At 38.7% G+C, this 26144-nt stretch overlaps 1 protein-coding gene across 7 annotated transcripts in view; it reads right to left on the reverse strand.

The window, feature by feature from the left end:
* Window positions 1–26144, reverse strand: part of DOCK10 (dedicator of cytokinesis 10) — a 280263-nt gene that overhangs the window by 35558 nt on the left and 218561 nt on the right. For 3 of the 7 annotated variants that reach the window (XM_024243212.3, XM_024243213.3, XM_024243209.3), the window contains 13 exons: window positions 21954–22100; window positions 16218–16301; window positions 13371–13467; window positions 11069–11113; window positions 7283–7458; window positions 7040–7156; window positions 5480–5591; window positions 4760–4881; window positions 4558–4672; window positions 4404–4470; window positions 4138–4185; window positions 3462–3563; window positions 1260–1384 (listed from right to left, as the gene is read on the reverse strand). In XM_024243212.3, the coding sequence (XP_024098980.2) occupies window positions 1260–1384; window positions 3462–3563; window positions 4138–4185; window positions 4404–4470; window positions 4558–4672; window positions 4760–4881; window positions 5480–5591; window positions 7040–7156; window positions 7283–7458; window positions 11069–11113; window positions 13371–13467; window positions 16218–16301; window positions 21954–22100 (1357 nt within the window). The remainder of the gene's footprint in view (window positions 1–1259; window positions 1385–3461; window positions 3564–4137; window positions 4186–4403; window positions 4471–4557; window positions 4673–4759; window positions 4882–5479; window positions 5592–7039; window positions 7157–7282; window positions 7459–11068; window positions 11114–13370; window positions 13468–16217; window positions 16302–21953; window positions 22101–26144) is intronic. The other 4 variants (XM_063713072.1, XM_024243211.3, XM_063713071.1 and 1 more) reach the window with 2 other exon arrangements.

Genomic DNA, 26144 nt, shown 5'->3' on the forward strand with positions numbered 1-26144 from the left:
GGTTAAGGCATATACTTTCAAACAAGTAACTGTGGGCCATGTGCCCATAATTGCTAACAATCTGTCAATGAAAAGAGTCAAATTCTGTAAAATATTTGAAGAGATTTATTGTGAGCCAAATATGAGTGACAATGGCCTGTGACACAGCCCTCAGGAAACCCTGAGAACATGTGCCCAAGGTGTTTGGGCTACAGCTAGGTTTTATATGCTTTAGGGGCACATAAGACATCAATCAATACACGTAAGATGTACATTGGTTTGGTCTGGAAAGGCAGGACAACTGAAGGTGGGGGAGAGGGGCGCTTCCAGATTTTAGGTGGGTTCAAAGATTTTTTGATTGGCGATTGGTAGAAGAGTTTATCTAGAGACCTGGAATCAATAGAAAGGAAATGTCTGGGCTAAGAAAGGGGATTGTGGAGACCAACATTCTTATTATGTAGCTGAAGCCTCCAGATGGCAGACTTGAGAGAGAAGAGATTGTAAATGTTTCTTATCAGACTGAAAAAGGTGCCAGACTCTCAGTTGATTCTCTCCTGGATCAAGAAAAGGACCTGAAGAGGGAAAGGGGATTCTTTACAGAATGCAAAATTTTCCCCACAAGAGACAACTCTGCAGGGCTGTTTCAAGACGTGGCAAAAAAAAAAAAAAAAAATGGGGGATAAAATATTTTGATTTCTTTCCTTATCTGTCATGTGATGTTATGCCAGAGTCAGGTTGGAAAGTAAGCCATGTTATATAGGGTTAACTAAAACCCCTCTGATGAGACTGGTGTGACTTTCCAGGCCCCTGAAGAATTTAGGCAAGAGAAGAGAAAAGGTCAGAGTTTAGTCCTCAAATTACATGCTTACAAAACGCTGGCCTCCATTTTACCCTCATTCACAAGCTGGAGTGTGTGCATCTCTAGGTTCAAGATTTCACTCTTGCTGCTTCTGGGACATGGGCAACTTTATCCCCTCCCCACAGAGGAAGCAGTAATCATCTGTTTGACAGCAGCCCCCATAACCTGCACAATGCTGAAAGTAACTTGTTTCCAAGGGAGCTATGCTAAACATATGATATTGAGGGTTTTGCCTCTCCCCTTTCTTCACCATAGGGCACTACATTTTTTTTTAACCACTCCCTGGTCAGTCTTTCCTTTAAGAAATATTCCCAGAGGTACAGCAAACCTTAAAAACTGTGGTTTTAGTGCATTTCATGTCCTACACAAACCTAGAGAAAAACTGGTAACCATCTTGTTCCTATTATTTCGGTTTACTTACTGGTCATGGTATTGTCTAACATCTGTAAGAGTTTGGGGTTAGAAAGTGCATTTTTGCCTCGAATTATAGGTAAAGTTTGTGATCTGTGCTGCTTATGGCCTTCATGACTGGAAGTGGAGTGCATCCTGAAAACGAAATAAGAAAAGTGGTTAGAGTTATTTGGGGATGTTACAGCCAAATAATACTTGTTCATTCTCAAATGTTCTAGATTGAGTCAAATATTAAAAACTAGTTTGGAAAGCAACTTTTTATTACAAATATTAATTATAGGTGACATGATGAGAGGGACTTTTTAAAGTACTTTTGGAGAAATTTTATTTAAGCCAAAAGAGCGTTTAGAAGGGTAATCTGTAGAATAACAGATCATTGAGTGAAATCTATTCAAGCATATCATTATTATTTATGAAATAATGGGATTCTGTGAATGTTAAGTTGGCTACTGGCTGATCAGGAAGGTACAGTGGTGGACATTAAAAAGTACAATATTGTATAGCTCAGATGCATCAAATTATTTTTAAAGAGATAAAGTGTAAAATCGGGTTCTAAAACAACTCTTGCTTTCCCAGGTATTTGTATTTGGAAATTCCTGTTGATTTGTGATTTCATTGGTGTCATGTCCACAGGGGGTTGACATGTGATGGTTGTGGGAGCCAGGTAGTTAAAGGACCTCTGTGCCTCTGTGCTTCCAGGGCAATGACAATGGCCTGCAATGACTCATTCAACACCCCATAGCATTTCCAGCTGGGAAAAATGAGCCAGTGTTACTGTGGAAGTCGGAATATTTCCTACTCCTGACTTTATTATTTGGCCAAGGAAATAGATTGATAATTCTTGGGGTGTGTGCTGTCATAAAAACTATTTATAAAAATACTTATGTAAAGAAAGCAGCATTTGGAAATACCCTGAAGTATCTCCTATAAAGGTTAAGGTTAGGCCTTAACCTAAAAATGAGGCAGTGGTCTTCTCTTTCTCCCACTCTTCAAGGCTGTTTCGGTTCTGGCTAAATCAGAAAACCTGGATGGGTGGAGGCCGAGGAGATGTGACTTTGGCTTTCAATAGCTAGGGGAGCCTGGGTCATTCCTGAAGCTAGAAGGAGTGAGTGATTCCTTGGCTGTAGGCCTTAGGCATTTGGATTGGCTTATTTCTAGGTTTTGAGTGTAGTACAGTCTGAACTCGTGGAGGAAAAGCCCTGTTTCTAGGAGGCGAGGGACAGAAATGGCCAGGACCCATCCAGATGTTTCAGGAGCAGCCTGAAATCTAACCCACCACACATCTACAAAACTTCAGTGACCTCAGGTGGCTCACTGTTATTATTAAACATGGAAACTAATTCTTTACTGTCCCCTATCAATTATTATTTGCAAAAAATGTCCATTACATTTTTTTCATTTACTTTCTCACAATGGGGCAATTTCAAAGGGTTCCCATGGAGGGAGGCAAAATTTATTCTATGATTTATTCGCTATGTACTACTCTCATATTTCTTTCTAAAACTCTTTCTAAAATATTCATAATATATATTATGATGATACCTCTGGGAAGAATAAAGCAAAGTGGGGATAATTTTAGCAAAGAATTCTCATTTACGAGACCCAGAGGAGCTCCGAGGTAGAATTTCAGGGCAAATGTTTCCCATTGGTTAGGCTGGTGAAGGATGACTCCAGGTTCTATCTGCTAGTCAAATCAGTCTAATGACTAGGAAATCTAAAGTGAGGTTATGGGACCATCCATGCTTCCTCATTGCCTTTGACCCTTTAAAAAACAATTTCACCTTCAAGAACATTGCAAAAAATTATAATTACTGAAAAGCCTAGGGAGACATGATCCCACATTTCACTTTGTCACTGGAAGATTAGCTAGCATTAAAAGAAGCATTTATTGGGCCTAGGTCTCAGCTTTCATTAAATGAAAATACTCATTAATGTTCAGTCTAATGCAAGGGATTGTGCTCTAAGTGCACATATATAGGGTATACTCCTTATCTCTTTGGTCTTTACCAGCTAGTAGGGCAGACAGTAAAGTATCTAAGACGTTTCTTTAGATAGACATATAGTTACTTGAAATCTGCAACTTGGTTTGAATATATAAATAGAAATGTGTGTGTGTGTGTGTGTGTGTGTGTGTCTACCTCTCACATGTGCATATACAGACACACATACGCAGCTATATATAATTTTAAATACCAAGCCAATGTGACATTACCATTGTGACAAGAGACCTGATGTCTGGCAGGAAGGATTGGATCCTTTGAGAGTTCCATTGTTCTGGGTGGACTGCACAAATTTAAATGCAGCAGCAATTTTTCTGCAATGAAAATGGAAGTTTTAATCATAGCTTAGTGTTTGTAATTTACATATAAAAATGAATGGCAACTGACAAAACAATTACTGCACAATGAAATATTTCACATGCTGTGAATTAATCAAAAATAAAACCCTGTTTTCTTTTGGAAATCAGAAATTGGGATTTAGTGAAGGTGCTTCAAACGTTGTTGTCTCGTGAGAAAATGATGACAGTACAAAGTTATGCCAGATTACTTGTTTTTTTTTTTAGTTTACTGGAAATGTTTTCTGAAATAGGTATCTTCCAAGTTATATCTATATAATGATAAATTCATTCTGAAGATACATGAAATGTGGTTTTCTTTCAAAAATTTGTGTTTTTGTGCTTTTCTCCCTAGACAACATGAACTATTCCTAGATCTACAATGCATATGAGGCAATCTTCAAACTTCTGTGTCTAATGTGAAGTCAACCTAACAATCCTTATTTGCATTTTAAGATTTCAAACATATATTTATAACTCTAACCTGACACATTAATACATGTCATATGCTTTTTAAAAGACCAGATTAACCTATTGGAATTAAAATTATTACCTTATTATGTTGCGTTTTCCTAGGTATCTGAAATTTTGAAGACAAACGCTAAAAAGGAGAAAAAACCACATTCTAATTATTCATATTCTTTCATTATACAAACTGTTCATCTAAGTATACTGAAATAAAAATATTAAATTTTCTTTAAATAGTTCATGTATTATTATTGATAACTTACTATATGGGTTCTTGAAATGAAACATGGTATAGTGGACTATTTAGAAAGTTCCAGAAAAAAGTGTTAAGCCATCAACTCTAAAACTTACTCCAAGATGCTGAAGAAGTCGGACACCTCTGGACTGGGAGCTCTCTGCCAGTAGGCAATCAGAGTCTCTAAAAGGAAACACCAGGTAGCATGAAAATCTGAAGGTTTTCTTTTTCCTTTTTTCAAAAAAATTAATTTTAAAGAATTCTCTTTACCATACGAAATCGTTTTCATAATGTGAAGAAAACACATCAGGAGACTCCTGGTTTCTGCTTGATCTAACTTGTCGAATCGAAGAGTTGAGCCAATCAAAGACAAGGGTCTTGGGATCTGGGAATTCAAGAACCAATCAGGATTGAGTGAGAGTCAGTGACCTCTGCCTTGTAATGATCAGTAGGTTTGAGAGGGAAGTCATACCTTTTCACAGTTGTCCGTCTTTTCACTGCTCTTCTCATTGGTACTTGGATTGGAGTCAAGACTTGCTAAAGATGCTCTGGAGTCAGCATGGTTTACTGTAGAAATAGCTATTGATGAAAATGCTGTAAACACAAGCCACAGCGCACATATGGGAATGAGATGTATGGGCACACACACACACAAAAGGTTCACATGATGAACCAAAAAGATGTTGATACTGAGGTAGCAGCAGTGTTGTGAAAGACCAACATAACAGCGTCTGGGATTGGCATTAAAGACAGCTCTTGTTTTAAAAATGCTTTAGTAAAAGTACATAAAGATACTTTTGGGAAGGAGTTTTCAACTTTTGATTGTTTAAGAGAAATTGAAATGACATTTCCAAAATAGTTCTTAAAAATAATCCTTGAAGTTGAAAAGCCATTATATTTTAAAAGGCTGTCTGCAATGAAAACTTAAAGACGGTTTCCAGAATAAAGTAATTTGATAACATCCAAGTAGGCTGCTCCTTAAGCCAAGTAATAATGAACACTAAATAGAAGAGGAAGTCACTGGATGGAATTCAAAGAAATATGTAAAAAGACTCTTTGGTTGTATAAAGGTAGTATACTTTGCCACATAGATTATGCATAATAAATTATGGACTGAGTAAAAAGCACAATGATATACAATGTAAAGGTGGATGAGTGTTAAAAATAAGTGTTCTCAGAAGATCTCAAGTACCTGCTATGGAATTTAAAACATCTTTAGAAAATGATGTATCCACAGAGTTTGCATGTTTCATAGCTGTCTGGCTTTGAAATCCTCCATTGGTGCTTAGATCATCTCTAGACCCCTGCATTCAAAGTATAGTAAAGATTAATGGGAATCACGATATTTCAACATTGTTAACCCACATATGCCTTCTTCATTACACTTCCAATTAAGTGATATTTAATTTGTTCTTTTGTATCCCCTTACAGGTTTTCTGCTAAAGTAGGCAGTGAAAACAAATACAGCCAAAACCATACTCGTAGTTACAATTTGATTTATGTGACTTTTTTACAATGTTGTAGAAACAATCTTTTAGATACAGATATACAGACTACATGGCTGGATTGGTTATTGATATATTCATGGATCACATTATAGATATCATTATTACCATGAGTTATCTTATGTACATTACTATTATTAACAACTACATTTTATTTTATTTTAATTATTCTATTTAATTATTTAACAGGCAGGGTCTTACTGTTACCCAGGCTACAGTGCAATGGCATGATTATAGCTCACTGCAGCCTCAACCTCCTGGCTCAAGTGATCCTCCTGCCCTTAACCTCCTGAGTAGCTGGGACTACAGGTATGTGCCACCATGCCCAGCTAATTTTTTAAATTTCTTATTTGTACAGGTAGGGTCTTGCTATGTTGCCCAGGCTGGTCTTGAACTCTTGGCCTCAAGTGATCCTCCCATCTTGGCCTCCCAAAGTTGCTGGGATTAGAGATGTGAGTCACCATACCTGGCCTAAAACTACGTTTTAAATATTTATTGTTTGCCAGGCTCTATAATAAATGTTTTCTAGTATACAATTTAATCCTCATAAAGACACCGTGATTTAGGTATTTTATCCCATTTTATAATGAAGGAAATGGAGTCTTAAGGAGGTTGGCTAACTTATTTCCAGTCACCCAGATAGTCACGATAGTCACTGATACTGCTGGGATTTGAACAAGGTAAAAAAAAAAAAAAAAAAATCCATAGGCATATCTCCTAACTCCTAGATGGTAATACCTTCCTTAGGTACTGGATTCAGCAGTGGGTTATTTCATCTGAGATTTGAACACAGGCAACAGATCTTTAGTGGATTGTGCGTAGTCACTGTGGTGCCTCAGTGGAGGAAGGATTATAGTCACTCCTGGGTTGTGACTACAAATAAGGCACTTGGCTATTTATTCTGACACCAGGTGGGGATGTAGGGAATGTAGAAAGTGGTAGGAGAAGGTGTCCACTGAGGAAGGGGCCATAATTGCAACAGAGGAACCTGTAAAAGCTGGAAAGAATTGGAAGGTGATACAGAGAACAGAGGGAAATGAAAGCAAAATGCTGAAGGGTGGATCAGGCGGAGGCTAAAGGGACCTATCTGGAACAAATGACACATTGATGTGAGTACATAGCAAAAAGTGTTGTTCAATGCCTAGTATGTTCACAGATGAGAAGAAATGGTTATCCAGGGCAAAAAATAATTAAAAAAAGACAAATTCTTTATTAACATAGAAATGTGACATATTGTGCAAACGTACCTGATTAGATGTATTGACAGTAAAAGGATACAGGTCCTTCAGATAAATCCTCGGCATATTGTCCAGGAGCATGCCGTACAGGGGCATGTATAAACTTGCTATCTGGGCCTGCTTTCTCTAGGGGAAAAGGTAGACAAAAGAAATGATTCACGTAAAAATCAATAGGCTTGTCGGTTTCATATGCGTTTAATGCAGTGAGCCATTAAATGGTGTTTAGGGAAGGGAGAAAGGAAGATCACTTACTGGCTCTCTGTATCGATCATCAAATGAATGCTTAGCCATTAGATTTTTTAGGACAGCTAAAGCTAAGTGTCTGACATCTTGGTCTTCCTGCAGGGCAAAGCCAACTTCTCGGAGCAGAATTCCGATTAAGAAGTGTTTGCGACAAAATTCATTTGTGACTGAATATTCAGGCATATCTTTGTGAGGAAGGAAAATAACTCATGTTATTGAAAATCAAATGATCACTTTATAGTTGAGACAGATATACCAAACAACTACCATCAACTTCTTCCACCACTAGGAGGGATTCAGGAATACAGTCTTGCTACAGAAATGAGGTGTGTTGTATCCTCAAGGAGCATCCAGTAAGGGGACTATTCTGTGTATACAAACACAAATACAGGTACAAACTAACACACAACATAAACTTTTGAATTCCATAATAATAGCATATTTACAGGATTACAGGATTTGAGAGGGGGAAAACACATTTTCTGCTTGGAGGAATCAGGATATGTTATAAGTAGGAATCCATCAAGATGAGCCTTTAAGGATACTTGAAGTTTGGAGGTGCAGATCTTTGTGGGAACAGACAGAGGCAGTGGAGAAAGGACAGAGGCTGGGAGAGGCAATCGGATATTCGATGGCACAGAATTCTGAAAGCGCAGGTATGGAAGGGAGCAGGTATGGAGGGGAGCACAAGTATGTGGGAATCAATAAGCACAGTGGCTAAAAGAGGAATGGTGAGAGAATTAGGCTTGAGAGGCTGGGGCTAGATGATGGAGAACAGTACAATTTCCTTAGCTGCCATCTAGGTCCCTCTCCATTTGTATTTAATTCTGTAAGAAATGTTAACACACTGACAGCTTTGAGATCAGTGCCCTGATAAGGCTCATGCTTTACTGACTTATTAATATGGTGTGCAGGGTGTAAATTAATTAGACTGTGGGGTGATATGGGGTGAGGGATACAATACAGGACATTGTAGCAATGGGGGAGGGAGGGGGCAAGTGACAACGTGATATCTGGGCTGGGGTAGCAGAAACTGAGTGATAAGAGTAACTCACTAGGAAAAGTTGACTTAAGTATGTGAGGGAGCAAGGAGAGAGAAACGGCACTGCCAAATTTTAAGCCTCAATTATAGAGAAAAGACACTGCCAAATGTTGAGCCTGAATTATAGAGAAAAGGCCCTGCCAAATTTTGAGCCTGAATTATAGAGAAAAGAACATTAAAATTTCCAGTAATAGTGGATTTATTCAAATTGTCCAAAGGGTTTTTAAAATGTAACCATTAATAGTAGTACTTGCACCTACAAGAAAACATAGGGAGAAAGCTCTTTGACACTGGCATTCACAATGATTTTATGAATATCACCCCAAAAACACAGTCAATAAAAGCAAAAATAAACAAGTAGGATTATATCAAATTAAAAAGTTTCTGGATAGCAAAGGAAGCAATCAACAAGATGAAAAAGCAAACTACAGATTGGGAGAAAATGCTTGCAAACCATATACCTGATAGGGGGCCAATATCCAAACTCTACAAGGAACTCTTACAACATAATAGCAACAAACAAACAAACACAAACAACCCGCCAAGTTTTAAAAATGGGCAAAGGATCTGAATAGACATTTTTTGAAAGAAGACATACAAATGGCCAAAAGATATGGAAAAAGTGTTCAATATCACTGATCATCAGGGAAATGCAAATCAAAACCACAATGCACTATTACCTCACACCTTTTAGGATGGCTATTATCAGAAAGTCAAATGAGAACAAGTGTTGGTGAGGGTGTAAAGAAAAGGGAATCCTTGTACACTGTTGATGGAGTATGGTCATTATAGACAACAGTATAGAAGGTCCTCAAAAAAGTAAAAATAGAGCTACCATATGATGTAGCAATCCAACTTCTGGGTATACATCCAAAAGAATTCAGATCATTATGTTGAAGAGATACATTGCAGCATTATTCACAATAGCCAAGCTATGGAAACCTAGGTGACCATCCATAGATGAATGGATTAAAAATGGTATATATATACAATGGAGTATTATTCAGCCTCAAAAAAAAAAAAGAAGAAAATCCTACCATTTGTGACAATACAGGTGAACCTAAGAGTCATTATGCTAAGTGAAATAAGCCAAACACAGAAGGACAAATACTGCATGATCTCAGTTAATATGTGGAACCTAAAAAAGTCAAACTCTGGTGGACAATAAGAGACTACTTAATAGGTACAATGTACATTATTTGGATGATGGATATCCTAAAAGCCTTAACTTCGCCACTATGCAATCTATGCATGTAACAAAATTACATTTGTACCCCTATAAGTTTCTACAAAAAAATTAAAGAAGTTAAACTCATAGAAGCACAGAGTAGAAAGATGGTTGCCATGGGCTGGGGAATGGGAGAAATGGGAGGTGGATTTTAGTTAAAGGGTACAAACTTTTAGTTATAAGATGAATAAATTGTGGAGGTCAAATATGCACCATAGTAAGAATCGTTAATAATACAATATTGTATATTTGAAATCTATTAAGTGAGTAGGCCTTAATTGTTCTCATCGCACAGACATAAAAAACAGAACTATATGAGGTGTTAGCTTGATTGTAGTAATCATTTCACAATGCATACATATATCAAAACATCATGTTTTCCACCTTAGATATACAAAATTATTATCATTTTTTGAGACAGAGTCTCACTGTGTTGCCCAGGCTGGAGTGCAGTGGCACGATCTTGGCTCACTGCAACCTCTGCCTCCAGGGTTCAAGCGATTATTGTGCCTCAGCCTTCCGAGAAGCTGAGGTTACAGGCGTGTGCCACCATGGCCAGCTGATTTTTCTATTTTTAGTAGAGATGGGGTTTCACCATGTTGGCCAGGGTGATGTCGAACTCCTGGCCTCAAGTGATCTGCCTGCCTCGGCTTCCCAAAGTGTTGAGATTACAGGTGTGAGCCACCACGCCCAGTTTTTGTCAATTTTACCTCAATAAGGCTGGGGGAAAACAGCAGTACTGGCACCCATGTATACAACCTGCTGTCTGCTAGCACTAGGCTAAGCACTTTATGTGCATTATCCCATTTGATCTGCAGGACAACCCTTAAGGGAGGTATGATTAATATAATTAACTATTAGAATATTCCAGCTCATAAATGACCAATAGCAAATTAAACATACTGACTTTTTTAGTCCATAAAGAAGCTACTGAATGTGGAAATTCAGGAATGTGGAAGTTCAGGAGACTAAAATCACAGGGCTTCAGGTTAAATACATTTCTCAGTGACATAGTAATATTGAGGATCCAGGAATAGAACACAACTTTTAAATTCCCATCTATGACTACAGAAAAGGTTTGCCTAGACCGTTTTAAGTTACTAACCCACTTCAGATAAAAATAAACTTATACTGATATCCTCTGTCTTAACAAGATTGATCAAACCAGGCTGTGGTTTAGCAAAAGACACATATCATATAAAGTCAGTTACATTGAACAAGCATGTTATTATATATATCTGGGAATTTCTTTTATGATACAAATTAAGGAAATTTCAGATGCTTTGGGAAATTAAAAAATATTGCCAACTTCTGGAGAATAAAAAATGAAAGAATTGAAATTAGGCAATCATTAAACTATCTGTGACAAGAAAACAATTCAGCGAACTTTTTGAATATTTTTATTATATGATATTACATATATGAAAATTAGCACCCAGAAACTGGAAATTTATAGTATTTATAGTTGTCAATATTATTGGATTACAGGTGGTTACTGATGCTTAGGTAAGGTAATATCACTTACCTGATGCATGTAACTCTTGAGTCGATTCTGAAGGTGTCAAAGGATCTGAATTTAATATAAATAAAAAGTTCAGATATATACATATACATACTCAGATACACATATATTCATTATGTGTAGTTTATACTGAACAATTAAACTATATTATTTAAAAGTGTGTCTTCAGTATTACCAGTTTTCAAGGAGAATGTCTTAGGTTATTTGTTTCCTTTTTTTTTTTTTTTTTGAGACAGAGTCTGGCTCTGTCGCTCAGGATGGAGTGCAGTAGCATGATCTCGGCTCACTGCAACCTCCGCCTCCTGGATTCAAGCGATTCTCCTGCCTCAGCCTCCCAAGTAGCTGGGATTACAGGTGCCCGCCACTGTGCCCGGCTGATTTTTGTATTTTTAGTAGAGATGGGGTTTTGCCATGTTGGCTAGGCTGGTCTCAAACGCCTGACCTCAGGTGATCTGCCTGCCTTGACCTCCCAAAGTGCTGGGATTACAGGCATGAGCCACCACACCTGGCCTATTTGTTTTCTTAAAAAAGAGGGTCATGAGCAGAATTATTCTAATTGTTAGCCTTCTACTTGAGCATCTATTTTTCTATCAGAACTTTGCCTGCTATGAAACATATTTTTATGTTCATTATTTATAGTATCAGATCTACAAAGAGACTATCAGGCTTTTCTCTGAGCTACTGACTAATAGTAAGTAATATAGTTTGACTCTGTGTCCCCACCCAAATTTCATCTTGAATTGTAATCCACACGTGTTAGGGGAGGTACCTGGTGGGAGGTGATTGTATCATGGGGACAGTTTCCCCTGTGCTGTTCTCATGACAGTAAGTGAGTTCTCTTGAGAGCCGATGGTTTTAAAGTGTGGCACTTCCTGCTCTCTCCCTTTCTCTCTCCTGCCGCCATGTGAAGAAGGTCCTTACTTCCCCTTCACCTTCTGCCTTGATTGTAAGTTTCCTGAGGGCTCCCCAGCCATACAGCACTGTGAGTCAATTCAACCTCTTTTCTTCATAAATTACCTAGTCTTAGGTAGTTCTTTATAGCAGTGTGACAATGGACTAATACAGTAAGCAATTGAAATAAAAATGACCAAATAAAGATTTCGTCCTCTTGAATATCTCAATCAGCCTGGCTAACCAATAATAACTTGGCAGTAATTTATAAAACAAAAATACACTCAGAACAAAGTAAAAACCTTAAAGTGTTATTATCTAATATACCATTTCTACCCTATTTTCTGTGAAATATGCTTCATAAATTAGAAAAAATTGGAATAATATTATATAGATTTAAGATTAAAATGGCAAAACTTTTATAGGCTTGATAATGTAATTTTCCCTCCAGAATACTCGTGTAAGCTAATAGGTTAAGGAAGTATAATGAGGCTCTTTACCAATCTTAGTGTTTGCGTTTATGAATATCAAAGCAAATATGCCTCTCAGCTGGGCATGGTGGCTCACATCTGTAATCCCAGCACTTTCAGAGGCCGATGGAGGCGGATTACCTGAGGTCAGGAGTTGGAGACCAGCCTGGCCAACATGGTGAAACCTCCTCTCTACTAAAAATACCAAAATTAGCCAGGTGTGGTGGCACATGCCTGTAGTCCCAGCTACTCAGGAGGCTGAGGTGGGAGAATCGCTCAAACCCGGGAGGCAGAGGTTGCAGCGAGCCAAGATCACGCCATTGTACTCCCAGCCTGGGTGACAGAGTGAGACTCTGCCTCAAAAATAAAACAACCCCCTCCCCCCCAAGAAAAAAACTGTACCTCATAAATAGTTTACTCATTGGTTGGTAATAAAGTATTTCATGCTCCTAAATAATTTTATTATTTTATTTGCATCTTGATATTTGATTAGTTTTTGATGTCTACATGGGTAATACTCTCTACCATAATACATACATATTTCTATATATAATATTTCTAAATTATATCTATAGTACTTTTCCTCCCTATAATTTTATGTCTCAAAATCAAAGGAAAGCTGTCTTTTGGAGCCAGTAAGGTGCCTCTAGGTTCAAATTATTTGATTTACAATCATCAGGTTTATAATTTTGTTGGCCTTCTCTTTAATAAAAAGGGAAACAGACAAAAATTGAGGAATATGAAGCCATATTCATCACCACATGCCAACAACTTCTTTTGCATTTTAATTTAATTCTTGATTTCTTGGGTCTGATACCCATGTGACAGCTTCAAACAAAATTATGACTGAGGAAACAGGAAAATAATAATAAACAAAAGGTAAAACGAACAAACAAAAGCATTCACTTTGCAGGAACTGATGAAAATTCTGGGAATTTTATTACCTGGAATGTTTGCTGATCTTATGGGCAGACACAAGGGGATAAAGTGTTCATGTTGACATACTTCTTGAAGAAAATCAAATTTATACTGGCACAAGGTCTGAAAGAGAGGCAAACTAAATGACTATGACTTACAGACCAAGAAACTGAATAAAAACAAACAAACAAAATCTGCACTTGAATCTTATCCCTAAAAAGAAAAAGTAGTTACCGTACATTTGACGGACCACTAGGTAATTAAGTTGAAAGGGTTTTGTCCCCTTTGAACTGTAGTTAAGCTCCCTACTTTTGGAGACTGGTCAAGGCCTCCTCAGGAAATAATCCCATTTGTAACCTACGTGTAGCTTCTATGAGGTAAGATCCTACTGAGTCATATTTTTTAGCTTCTTTTAGCATGTATCATGACACATTTATTCTGAAAAAAATTCCTGCTGTAACACATGCACAGAATTCTCTCAAAGACTACACTCAGATAATGAAACAGACCTCTACAATGAGCTCCTACCATCCAGAGCTAAGGAAGACAATGGTGTGTATCATGTAAAATTAGAGTGAAACTCTGTATGCCACATGTTCTCATAGTACATTAATTAATTCCTCTTTCCTCCCTGCTCTTGCAAATAGGTCTGTCTTTCCAATAATGTTTGAGTTAGATGGAGATAAATGGAGTCCAGGCATGGTCAAAGTCTACTGTAACACAGGAGTCAAGAACAGCCACATCAGTAGGAAAAATAAGCATGTCCCTAGCTGCTCTATTTTCACTCTCATGCATGCTAAGTAACCATGTTTTAAGACTAAGTTCGATGATCATCATTATATTCACTAATCTCAGCTCACAAAATAAAATATATCCCATTTACTCAGATATTTTAGAATTATATCTTGTGGCAACTTTAGTTAATAATTTAAAATACTGCCATTTCAAAAAGGATAGTATTTGACTTAAACCTTTGTACATCAAAGTGAACAGGAGCATTATTAAATTATATGTTAACTATTTTACATTGAGAACATTCTGTTTGGTCTTTGAAAATATATAATTTAGGTCTGCTGCAATTAAATGGATATTCTGCAAATTTCATGCATGATAGGAGCACAAATGAAGAATATACTTTCAAAAAAATTTAGAGAGAGAATTGGATTTTCAAAACCAAATGACATAAAATCATGTAATTCCTCTGGTCAAAATCTCCACTGCACCCCATCTCCCAAAAATAATGTTTAAGCACCTAAGCATGACATGAAAGGCTGTAAGAACCTCATTATTTATTTTTGGCTGGTCTAAATCCATTGTTCTTTTCAAATACCTAGATAATTTGCCCTTGAGGACTGGCCTCTTTCACAGTGGGTAAAGGTTAACAGAGAATTATTAATTCATATGCCCTGTCTTCTCTCCTTAAGAGCAAGCCTGTGACCCAAAGCAGGTTGCTCACACACTTCCTCTATGGAAGGTGAATCTGAAGCAGAGTGCTGGCGGGGAGAAAATAGCTTCAGTTGATTCATTTAAGCAGATGCAGCAGCACCTCGGCCAAATGGTTCTTCATTTGCAATTATTGTCAGGCCCCATATAACATTTTGGTGAAAGACAGACCATGTATACAATGGTGGTCCCATACAATGAGAACAGAGCTATATAATGGAGTAGGATATATACCAGCTGGGTTTGTAAGTACAATCTGTGATAGTCACACAGTGACGAAATTGCCTAACAATGCTTTTCTCAGTATGTGTCTCTGTCGTTAAGCAACGCATGACTGTATTCCTTGTGCTCGAAAAGGCCTGGCCCCTGCTTCTTTTTTTTTTGAGACGGAGTCTTGCTCTGTTGCCCAGGCTGGAATGCAGTGGTGCGATCTCAGCTCACCGCAAGCTCCGACTCCCGGGTTCACGCCATTCTCCTGCCTCAGCATCCCGAGTAGCTGGAACTACAGGTGCCCACAACCACGCCCGGCTAATTTTTTTGTATTTTTAGTAGAGACAGGGTTTCACCGTGTTAGCCAGGATGGTCTCGATTTCCTGACCTCGTGATCTGCCCACCTCGGCCTCCCAAAGTGCTGGGATTACAGGCGTGAGCCACCGTGTCCGGCCGGCCCCTGCTCTTTTCAAAGCCTGCTTCTGCAGCTGCTTCATCAATGCTATTTACTCCCAATATCTTTCCAATCAATTCCCTTTTGCTCAAATTGGAGTCAGTTTCTGTTGCTTGCAGCCCAAAGAACAGTTAACTGATCCAACTTTCATCTTTCATCATCTGGCCCATTTCCAGTCTTAGTTCCCTCCAGCATATGCTATAACCATAGCTCAGTGGTTCTCAAACCTGAGAGTGCCTAAGAATCACCTAGAGGTCCTGTTAAAACAGGTTTCTGGGCTCCATTAGCAGCAGTTCAGTTCCCAAGTGATGCTACCTCTCTGGTCTAGGAACCACTGCTCTAGAGTTCTCTTTACATCTCCCCAACGTATACCCCTATTTGGGTAGGGTATTCAACTGTCCCATTTTGCCCAGGACTTAAAGGTTTCCAGGGAAGTAGGACTTTCAGTGCTAAAACCAAGCCAGTCTAGGGCAAACTGGACTGTAGGAATTGTAGCTGCGAAGAGCCATTCTCTTCACCACCCACAGGAAATAGAAACGAAATGTAAGCACTTTCATTCCACTCTCCTTTGTCCCCATTAAGGAAGGACTTGGTAGGCATACTCAGCAGATGAAACATTAAAAGGCTGCCTCTCCTTGGCATAGAAATCACTTTCTGATACAGAAAATGGAGAGGTTAATGACTTAAGCAGGTATCCACAGAGACTACTTTATTTATTTACAATGCCATAGTTTAGAAAACAATCACTCCTGTACATGGTTCTTACCTTGAGGTCACCAGAGGAGAACATGCTGATGTAATTGTTGACCATCTTAAACACATACCCTCGGTCCATAAATGTAAAGCAGCGCTAAAATAGATAAAATTCTAAATTCAAACACTTTTACTTGAAGAATCATTAAAGATTTTAGAAAATATGATTAAATATGTTGAGGTAAAATAACACTGAACTAAATGTATTGTATAATTAGGTATTTAAAAAATCTTCTAAATATGTTTAAGCAGTCATCCACATATGGCAACTAAAATAACTAAAATTTATATTAAAAAATAAAATGAAACAGGGCAATATACTAACAGAGAATAGGTACATTTAAAAATTCAGAAGAAAACAAGAAAAATTGAAAGGAAAAACAAAATGAAAGTATAAAGGAACAAGACAAAAATATCAATCAGAAAGTTATAATTCTATATTTATTGATTTTATAAAATGTCACTGGAGCTTTGTAATGAAATATTATAGCCCCTTCTTTTTTATATAGAAAGCTTTAGCTTTCGGTTGTCTACTTTTTTAACCACTTAGTTACATTTTATTATTTTCTTTTAGTAATTCCATTTCACACTTATGGGGTTGTAGATCTTCTCCTGTACACACTGGGTCATAATGAGGAGTGGTAGAGACGGATCAGGAAAGCCTTTTAAATCTCATTGGCCCCTTTCAACAGAGTAGCTCCTCTCCTTATCAGCTGAGGAAGCTTGCATTTGAAGGCTGAAGGAAGGAGATCATAAGATTTCTATCAGTGAGCTGCTCACTACCTTTCCTATTCTGTGGTCAAATTCTCTTTACTGTATCAAGGAGAGTCTTAAACAGTAAGCAGGCTCGGAGGATCACTTGCTCTTTCTCCAAAAGACGGATGGTCATGTAACCAGTAACCAAGCTACCATGGCCAAAGACTGCACAGGCAAAGTGTGGAGCAGGAGGAAGGGACCATAGTTCCCAATGCAGGATCTAGGGAGGCACTAGAGCAGGTGCCTCCCATAGTGGATCTGCAGCTCATTACTTGGTGTTTGAGTCTCATTCTATTCACCCACGTGGGTGTGAGTAAACATGCTGCTTGGGAAAATCCCACAGCTGGTGTGGAGTGCTTGTTTCTTGTCTAAAGAGTCCAGGATGATCCATTAAAATCGTTTTGCATTTCTTGGAGTCTCTCCTCAGTTTTACTCACAACTGTTAGACAGGACTACACATAAAATCTTGCTATGGAGAGTGGACCAAGTGGAAAGTCTCCTCTTGAAATGTACCTGTGTGTAAACAAGAGCTATTTTCTCCAAAGTTGTTCTTTGAATTGTTAGGTCATTTATATTTTTGTTTTATTTTTCCTTTCAATTTTTCTTCACTTTCTTTTGAATTTTTAAATGTACCTATTCATGACTGTGTTAGTGTATTGCCTCATCTATATTTTCATTTTAAATATAAATTTTAGTTCTTTCAATAATTCTTCATTCAGTAAAAAGTAAATGGCTTCCGAGTCCTCACATGTCTCAATAGAATAGTGGGAGAGAGGTAGACACCACAGTATAATCATAGGCTAAACAGACAGAGCCAAATGGGGAGGCGAGAAGGAAAGGGGCTTTGATGCCTTCTGCACCAAGCTGGCTCCTGGTACCTGTGTGCAATCCTCCCAGGTTCTCCATTTGCAGAAGGAAGTCCCAACCTGGCCACTCTTGGAATATCAGGGGCCCTGCCTCATCTTGCAGAGGAGAGGAAGACCACCCAGCACATCTCTAGACTCTAGAAACTTCCCAAGAAAGAAAAGGAGAAAGGAGCCCTGCGGAAGTCTTTGGCAAAGATGCAGGGCTGTTTGACTCCATGAAGGAGGGACTGGTGAGTCTGAACTAGTCCAGAGTAGGGATGGTGACTGCCACATCCCAGAGGCTATGGCGGCTACTCTGCAGATCAGACCTGTGAACTTTGAAGGAGACCTGTCTCCAGCACTCATAAATGGGGGCTGTGGGGAGAAGGTGGTGCTGGGGAGTAGAAGAATCAACTTGAGGTTTCTTGACTGCGAAGAAAGACCTTCTATGTGGTCAGCTTGGCACCCTCTTTCCAAGGGGCAGTGAGGGAGAAAGCAGGACTTTCCTAGGATAAAAGATCTGCAGAGTCAGCTCTCTTCCTGCAAAAAGACTCAGGTCAAGCTTCACCAAGTGTGTCCCTCTTGCCCTGGGCCCCCTGGATCTGGTCGGTTCTAGCATCTTCTTGACCCCCAGGGGCAGTGGCTCTCTTGCTTATGGCTGAGGCCTGGAGGGGCCTCTCTGATTTTGTTTTAAGATAATTTATATTCATCTTTTATATTAATAGAAAATAAATTATAGCAGCCTTTGTTAAACTATGGCCCATGGGCCAAATCTAGCCCACTGCCATTCTTTTTTAAAATAAAAGTTTTATTGGAACACGGTCACACTCAATCCTTTACATATTGTCTATGGTGAATTACTGTTTTTGTGCTGCAATTGCAGAGTTGGGTAGTTGTGGCAGGGACTGTACGGCTCACAAAGCTGAAAATATTTAGTATTTGGCTCTTTACATAAAAAGTGTGCAGACTCTTAATTTAGAGGATAACTTAACACCCTACCAAACTTTTTCTCAGTTTGGTTGAATAAACTAACAGCCAAATATTCTAAATTATCTGTTAAAATATATTATAATAAAAATTTTATTTATTTTATTTTACCAACTGTGAGAGCACTGAGAATTTTACTTCACAATTGGTTGGCAGATGAGTTATGAACCTTCACATTTCAAAACAAACCACATGAATGTCTTGTCCTTTCCTTATATAATTTACAAAACCACTGCCCGCCCCATTTTCTTTTTCACCTTGGACACTTTTCCTCTGCCCCCGTGTTAGACCTTTAGCTCATGTGCCACCAGCAGCAAATTATGCACAGAGGAGCTCTATGGAAAACATTCATTTATTCCAAAAGCACAAGCTATTTAAGCCAAGTAGAGTAGATATGAAGGGTTTTCTTTTTTTAGAGACTTGCTTATCCATCCTTATCTGATATTTAGAGAGAAATACCACAGATGTTTAAACCAAGTCTCTCTCTAATATTAGGTGATTTCCAAATGGTTTTCAACAGCTCATTGAAACAAAGCAGTGGTTAGTCAGGCGAATGGGCTAAAAGATACGGCTATCCAATCAGCAAAATAAATATCAGAATGAATCTGCCTTTGCTACCATCTTGGTATTGTGCTTCATAAAAAGAGTGTCTAAATAGGTATGTTCAAGTAGAGCTGTGACCCAGGTGGGTGGCAAAAAGAAAAATGACAAAAGCTGCATTCATTTGAATCCTATCTACTTCACTGAGAGAATAGTTAAGAAATGTACAAGCTTTTTGGCATAATTGCTGAAAAAATATTACTTTCCTATAATGTGGGATAAGGGAGGCTACCTTTTAATGTAGAACATTTTTGTATGCCCACACACTGGTTCCCAGAGGTTCTTGATTCTTGGAGACCAATTTTGAGCAACCCATAGAGTTACAATAATATTTTAATTGTTAAATTCCAATGTTGACTAATTCACAGTATTTGCTAATGTAGACTTCAATAACAAAAAGAGGTAGCAGTCATTTGAAGCCCCAATTGAGCAAATAACTATTGTTTGCTGGAAATATAAGAGATTTATGACATCAGCACTGGGAGTGGGCTGTGTTGAGCATCTGAAAACTCAAATTTATTGGAATTGCACCAAATGACTACGTTCAGTTTTACATTTTCAAAAATCACTTTCTTTTTCTTTCTTTTTTTCTCTCCTAGCTCAAGTGATTCACCTAATAAGTGTTCCAATTTTTTTTTTAATTTTACGTGTCAAATAAATGCCACTAAAACTTCAAATTAGTAATAAGGAGGGTAACTATGGGGTCTTTTCCCTTTTTTAGAGACTTGCTTATTCGTCTTTTTTTGCAGTTTAGGGAAGAATATTTCAGATGTTTCTTTCAATATATTTTATTTGCAAACTGAACTATACATAATTATTTCTAAGTTTCCTAGTAAACTACTAGCATAGCAATAAACTTTATTCCCATAGGTCTTAAAATGTGGTAGAAAACTACAGTAACTTTTTCCCCCTTTAAACTTTTCCCCTTTAACACTTATCATTCTTGTCTCTTTCTGGAAGCAAGAAAAAAGTAAAAATCAGAGACAAAACCTTGAAGAAAAAAATAAAATTCAGGATAAGAACACATACAGTGTATAATTTGAAATAGTTTTTAACACATTAAAAAAGAAATTAGGCTGGATTAAAGCTCACCAGTGACAAGTTGGGCCCATTTTCTGCTTCTATAGGCTTTTAACTGTATATTATTAGCATTTATTTATACATTCTCACACCCACCCATATGTTCTGGTAACTACCATTAAGAAACAAGTCAAATGACTTCATAAAGGTTACAGTAGTGAAGAGTTAGACTAAAGAAGGAGGCACAGAAAACTATTATTTTTCTAATTGCTTGCATTATCTGTTAAATGGTATACTGTAACTATGTATCTTAGTTTTTTCTTTGACTTTGCATTTCTTTCTTCTTAGCTCAATATAAATGGCTGTAACCCAATGAAATATAACTAATTTCCATACATATCCAGTTAGTAAGTAGTTACTCAATACTTTACTTGATAACTTTTCTTTCATGGGATCAGTGTGATCTTTCCATAATGTAAAAAACAGCCTGGATCAACCTTGGCGGCTCACACCTGTCATCCCAGCACTTTGGGAGGCCAATCTCTTCAGCTCAGGAGTTTGAAACCAGCCTGGGCTATGTGGCAAAACCCCGTCTCTACAAAAAATACAAAAATTAGCCAGGTTTGTGTCTGTGTCCTACTCAGGAGGCTGAGGTGGGAGGATCGCCTGAGCCCAGGGAGGTTGAGGCTGCAGTGAGCTGTGATCATGCCAGTGTGCTCCAGCTTGGGTGACAGAGTGAGATCCTGTCTCAAAAAGAAATAAAGAAAAAAAAGAGCCTGGAGATAATAAACAAAAATGCTAAATTCCTGAAGGTTTTCCCAAAGTGGGTATTTGGTATCACTGTCAGAGCTAAAGCCATTATAACATCACTTTCAAAGGCAGAAATGTCCAAGAGAATAATATTACTGTAGTGCAGCTTCCTTTTTAAAAATTTCATTTTTTCTCTTCAAATATATTTAGAAGTACTATGATTTGACTACACTCAAATGGATACTTTTCTCTAACCTTAGTTTTTTAATTTTTCTTTCTTTCTTTTTTTTTTTTTTTTTGAGACAGTCTCTCTCTGTCACCAGGCTAGAGTGCAGTGGTGTCATCTCGGCTCACTGCAACCTCCACCTCCCAGGTTCAAGTGATTCTCCTGCCTCAGCCTCCCAAGTAGCTGGGACTACAGGCACACACCACCACGCCTAGCTAATTTTTGTATTTTTAGTAGACATGGGGTTTCACCATGTTGGCCAGGATGGTCTCTATCTTTTGACTTCATGATCCGCCCGCCTTGGCCTCCCAAATTGCTGGGATTACAAGCGTGAGCCATCGCGCTCGGCCCTCTAACCTTAGTCTTTATTCAATAAGACTTCAAACTGAACAAAAAAATTAAAAAGTATTTCAAGCAATAAAGATGTATAAATGAAAGTTTTCATCTAACAGTGCTAGTTTTGATTTTTCGTCATACATGAAGATGTGAACTGATGAACGTTTAGACTATCTTGCATCCACCAACATGGGGCCTTGAATAGAACTGTGATCTCATATAACTGTACCTTGAGAAATCTGGCAACGCTGTGGTTTGCCCTTCTCGTTTCTTCAAGTGCATCCTTGTATTTCCAAATCACATGGTCGGATAGGACCATGACAAGATTGTCCAATTCATTTTGGTAAGATTCAGGAAATCTCTGAGGCCGGGAAAGCTAAGGAAAGAATGGATTATATCTTTATAATGTGGCATGTGAAATATTAAGCTGAGGAAGTATCAACTGAAATATTTACTTTATTTTATAAGTCATCAAAGAAAAAGAATCCTTTTGAAAACTTGAAAGCAATAATAAAATAGAAGCCTTTTACTTTCAAGGTCATGACTTCCATCATTTTTATTTTATGTTTCCTTCAATTTTGGTCAATAAAATTTTCACTTTATAATAAAAGTCGATCATAACAAATATTATTTTCAAACTATTGAAACAATGTAGCAACGTACAAAGTAAACCGTGAACCTTTTCTGTGACCTCTCACATCTTACTTCCCCTCCTTCCCTCTCAGGGAATAGCTACTATTAATGGTTTAATGAACATTATTCTAGATATTTTGGACATGTAGTTCTCTATTTCATTTAAAAATAAATTATTTTGATTTTTTTTACAACTAGGAATTCCCCCAATAAACAACTCTAAGAAATTAATAAATGAATAACTAAATGAATACAAATATTGGTTTGAAATGTCCTCTGACATTTGGTGAGTCCCAGCTAGTTTAAACTCCCTGGTCCCAGTATATGCCACAGTTAAGAGACACCAGTGGGACCTCACAAGTCAAGATGAAGAAGGGCTTGGCTGTGAGATGACATTACATCCACTGAATAAAGCTCTATGGATCCCAAAAGACCATTTCAGGTCCAGAAATCCATCCCTCCTGTTTGGACTCCTGCATATGAGGGGAACGTTTGAGGCAGCTGAGTCCTTCCATCTCAGACTCTGCTTTATTTTATTTTATTTTTTTTTGTAGACAGGGTCTTTCTGTGTCATCCAGACTGGAGTGCGAGGGTGTGATCTCAGCTCACTGCAATCTCCACCTCCTCGGTTTAAGTGATTGTCTCACCTCAGCCTCCCAAGTGGCTAGGACTACAGGCGCCCTCCTGTAGTCCATACCCAACTAATTTCTGTATTTTTAGTAGTGACAGGGTTTCGCCATGTTGGCCAGGTTGGTCTTGAACTCCTGACCTCAGGTGATCTGCTTGCCTTGGCCTCCCAAAGTGCTAGGATTACAAGTGTGAGCCCCCGTGCCCGGCCTTACTTCTGATAAGATTCATTCATCTTTACAAGCTGGCTTTAAAAATTAGACCCAGACACATTTTCACTATAGATAGAAACATGGAATTTAGAGTTACACTGAACTGTGTATTTCTAAATTGTGAGCACCCAGCCTTCCATGCTGCAAGGATAAAAATCATGAAGGCTGAAGTTACAGGAGTTGTATGAAACAGAGATTTAATGGAATTTAATGGGATGTTGGAGCTGGTTTAGACTGGCTTCTATTTTTTTTTTTTTTTTTTTTTTTGAGATGGAGTCTCACTCTGTTGTCCAGGCTGGAGTGCAGTGGTGCGATCTCAGATCACTGCAACCCCCGCCTCCTGGGTTCAAGCAATTCTCTGCTTCAGACTCCCGAGTAGCTGGGATTACAGGCACCTGCCACCACACCTGGCTAATTTTTGTATTTTTTAGTAGAGATGGGGTTTCACCATCTTGGCCAGGCTGGTCTTAAACTCCTGACCTCATGATCCACCAGCCTCAGCCTCCCAAAGTGCTGGGATTACAGGCGTGAGCCACCGCACCTGGCCAGACTGGCTTCTATTTTTAAGCCACTTTACCAGGACATCACTGCATGGATATTTTTGAAAATTTCATGGTTACTGTCCATATATTTAAAATTTATTGTTGAAATCAAATAAATTAACAACTAATGAACTTAACTGATTTTATCACACACAGCATTTTTAAATTCTCTTCCATAAAACTTGGGTAATAAAGGTAAACAATTCACCTACAAAAAGCAACAGTCATGTTTTAAAGAATCAAAGCACACTTTTAGTTTTCAATTTTCATTTTGTTAGTCCTCTAAAGTTTCTTGAGCATATCATACCTACATTTTCCCCACATGCATATGCATGAATGCTTTGGGCTTTAATATTCCATTTGTTCCTTCCTCTTTATGCCTTCCTCTCAAAGTCTCCTGTGGCCTACTCTCATTCTGAACCCAAAGATGTCTGCCTAATAAATATATGAGTACTTTTAAAACTGTTTTCCAGAAGTATATCCTAAAGACTCGAGGTGGAAGAATTCCTGCACTGGAGATTGTGAATTTTTTGTCTCAGGAGATGAAGGGAGTGAGATGGTGGCACACTTCCCAAGCTGCAGAACTGGACCACGATGAATCTGAGCTACAGCACGGCGAGGTCAAGGAGAATAGGTCTGGGATGCATGGGCAGAACTGTAGGCATTTGGCAGTTTTGTTAGAAACATGGAGGATAATGAGAAACAAAAGGTTTAGCTGGTTCAATGAGCCTTTTGCTACTAGAGAATAATGTTGAGAAAACATTCAGTGGTTCCCAGGAAATTGTTTTAGTTTGTTTGTGTTTTGTTTTGTTTGAGACAGCGTCTCACTCTGTGTCCCAGGCTGGAGTGCAGTGGTGCGATCTCAGCTCACTGCAACCTCCACCTCCTGGGTTCAAATGATTCTCGTGCCTCAGCCTCCTGAGTAGCTGGGATTACAGGTGTGCGCCACCACATCCAGCTAACTTTTGTATTTTTAATAGAGACGGGGTTTCGCAATTTTGGCCAGGCTAGTCTTCAACTCCTGACCTCAGGTGATCTGCCCACCTCAGCCTCCCAAAGTGCTGGGATTACAGGCATGAGCCACTGCGCCCAGCCGTTCCCAGGAAACTGGAACTCACATTGGCCAAGTGCCCAACAACATTGCACCTCTCAGAGGACTGAACCAGATATCTCCTCTGACTTCCTCAAATCTCCCACACTTACTCCTTGGATGATGAAAATTCCTTTAATAGTGGAGAAAACCATTCACTTCACAATTTAAAAAGAAAAAAAAGAAAATACAAATAGCTTGGGGAAAGTTTACTGTGAATGTTTTGGTGTCAAATGATAATATCAGGGCTGGGCAGAATGGCTCATGCCTGTAATCCCAGTACTTTGGGAGGCTGAGAGGGGCAGATCACTTGAGCCCAAGAGTTCGAGACCAGCCTGGGCAACATGATGAAACTCCATCTTTACTAAATATATATAATTATCTATCTATCTATCTGTCTGTCTGTCTATCTATCTATCTGTCTATCTATCTATCTGTCATCTATATAAAATTAGCTGGGCTTGGTGGCCGTACCTGTAGTCCCAGCTACTAGGGATGCTGAGGTGGGAGAATCACCTAAGTTGGGGAATTTGAGGCTGCAGTGAGCTAGGATTGCACCACTGCACTCCAGCCTGGGCAACAGGAGTGAGACCTTGTCTCAAGGGGGGAGAAAAGAACGGGCCAAGCGTGGTGGCTCATGCCTGTAATTTCAGCACTTTGGGAGGCCGAGGTGGGTGGATCACCTGAGGTCAGGAGTTGGAGACCAGTCTGGCCAACATGGTGAAACCCCGCCTCTACTAAAAATGCAAAAATTAGCTGGGTGTGGTGGCACATGCCTGTAATCCCAGCTGCTTGGGAGGCTGAGGCAGGAGAATCACTTCAACCTGGGAGGTGGAGCTTGCAGTGAGCTGAGATCGTGCCACTGCACTCCAGCGTGGGCAACAGAGCGAAACTCCGTCTCAAAAAAAAAAAAAAGAAAGAAAAAAAGAAAAAAGATGAGATCAGGTCTTTTCCCACTGTGATGATTAGAGATGGTTAGAGAGTGGAAGGTGCAGGGCTCCTGAAAGAAAACTAGGGTGTGAGGGTTACCACTGAAAGGGGTCATGAAAAGCAAACCTCAATCGGGGAAGATAAACTGCTGGACACAATCATGCTGGCTATTATCAGTTCATTTATTCTTAGGCTGCTCACAGGTGTGTTTTGTGACCTGTCTATACAAGCAGATGCATATCAGTAGGAACTAGAAGAGAATTTTAGTCCAATCCACTCTTCTTACAGATGAGAAAACAGGCACTGAGATGTTAAGCGTCATTTTCATCAGCTAACAAGTTAGTGATAGAGCAGGAATTGCCATCAGTGAGGTTTCCTGATCCCAA

This window comes from Pongo abelii, chromosome 11 (assembly GCF_028885655.2).
Source record: "Pongo abelii isolate AG06213 chromosome 11, NHGRI_mPonAbe1-v2.0_pri, whole genome shotgun sequence".
In the NCBI taxonomy this organism is placed as follows: Eukaryota; Metazoa; Chordata; class Mammalia; order Primates; family Hominidae; genus Pongo; species Pongo abelii.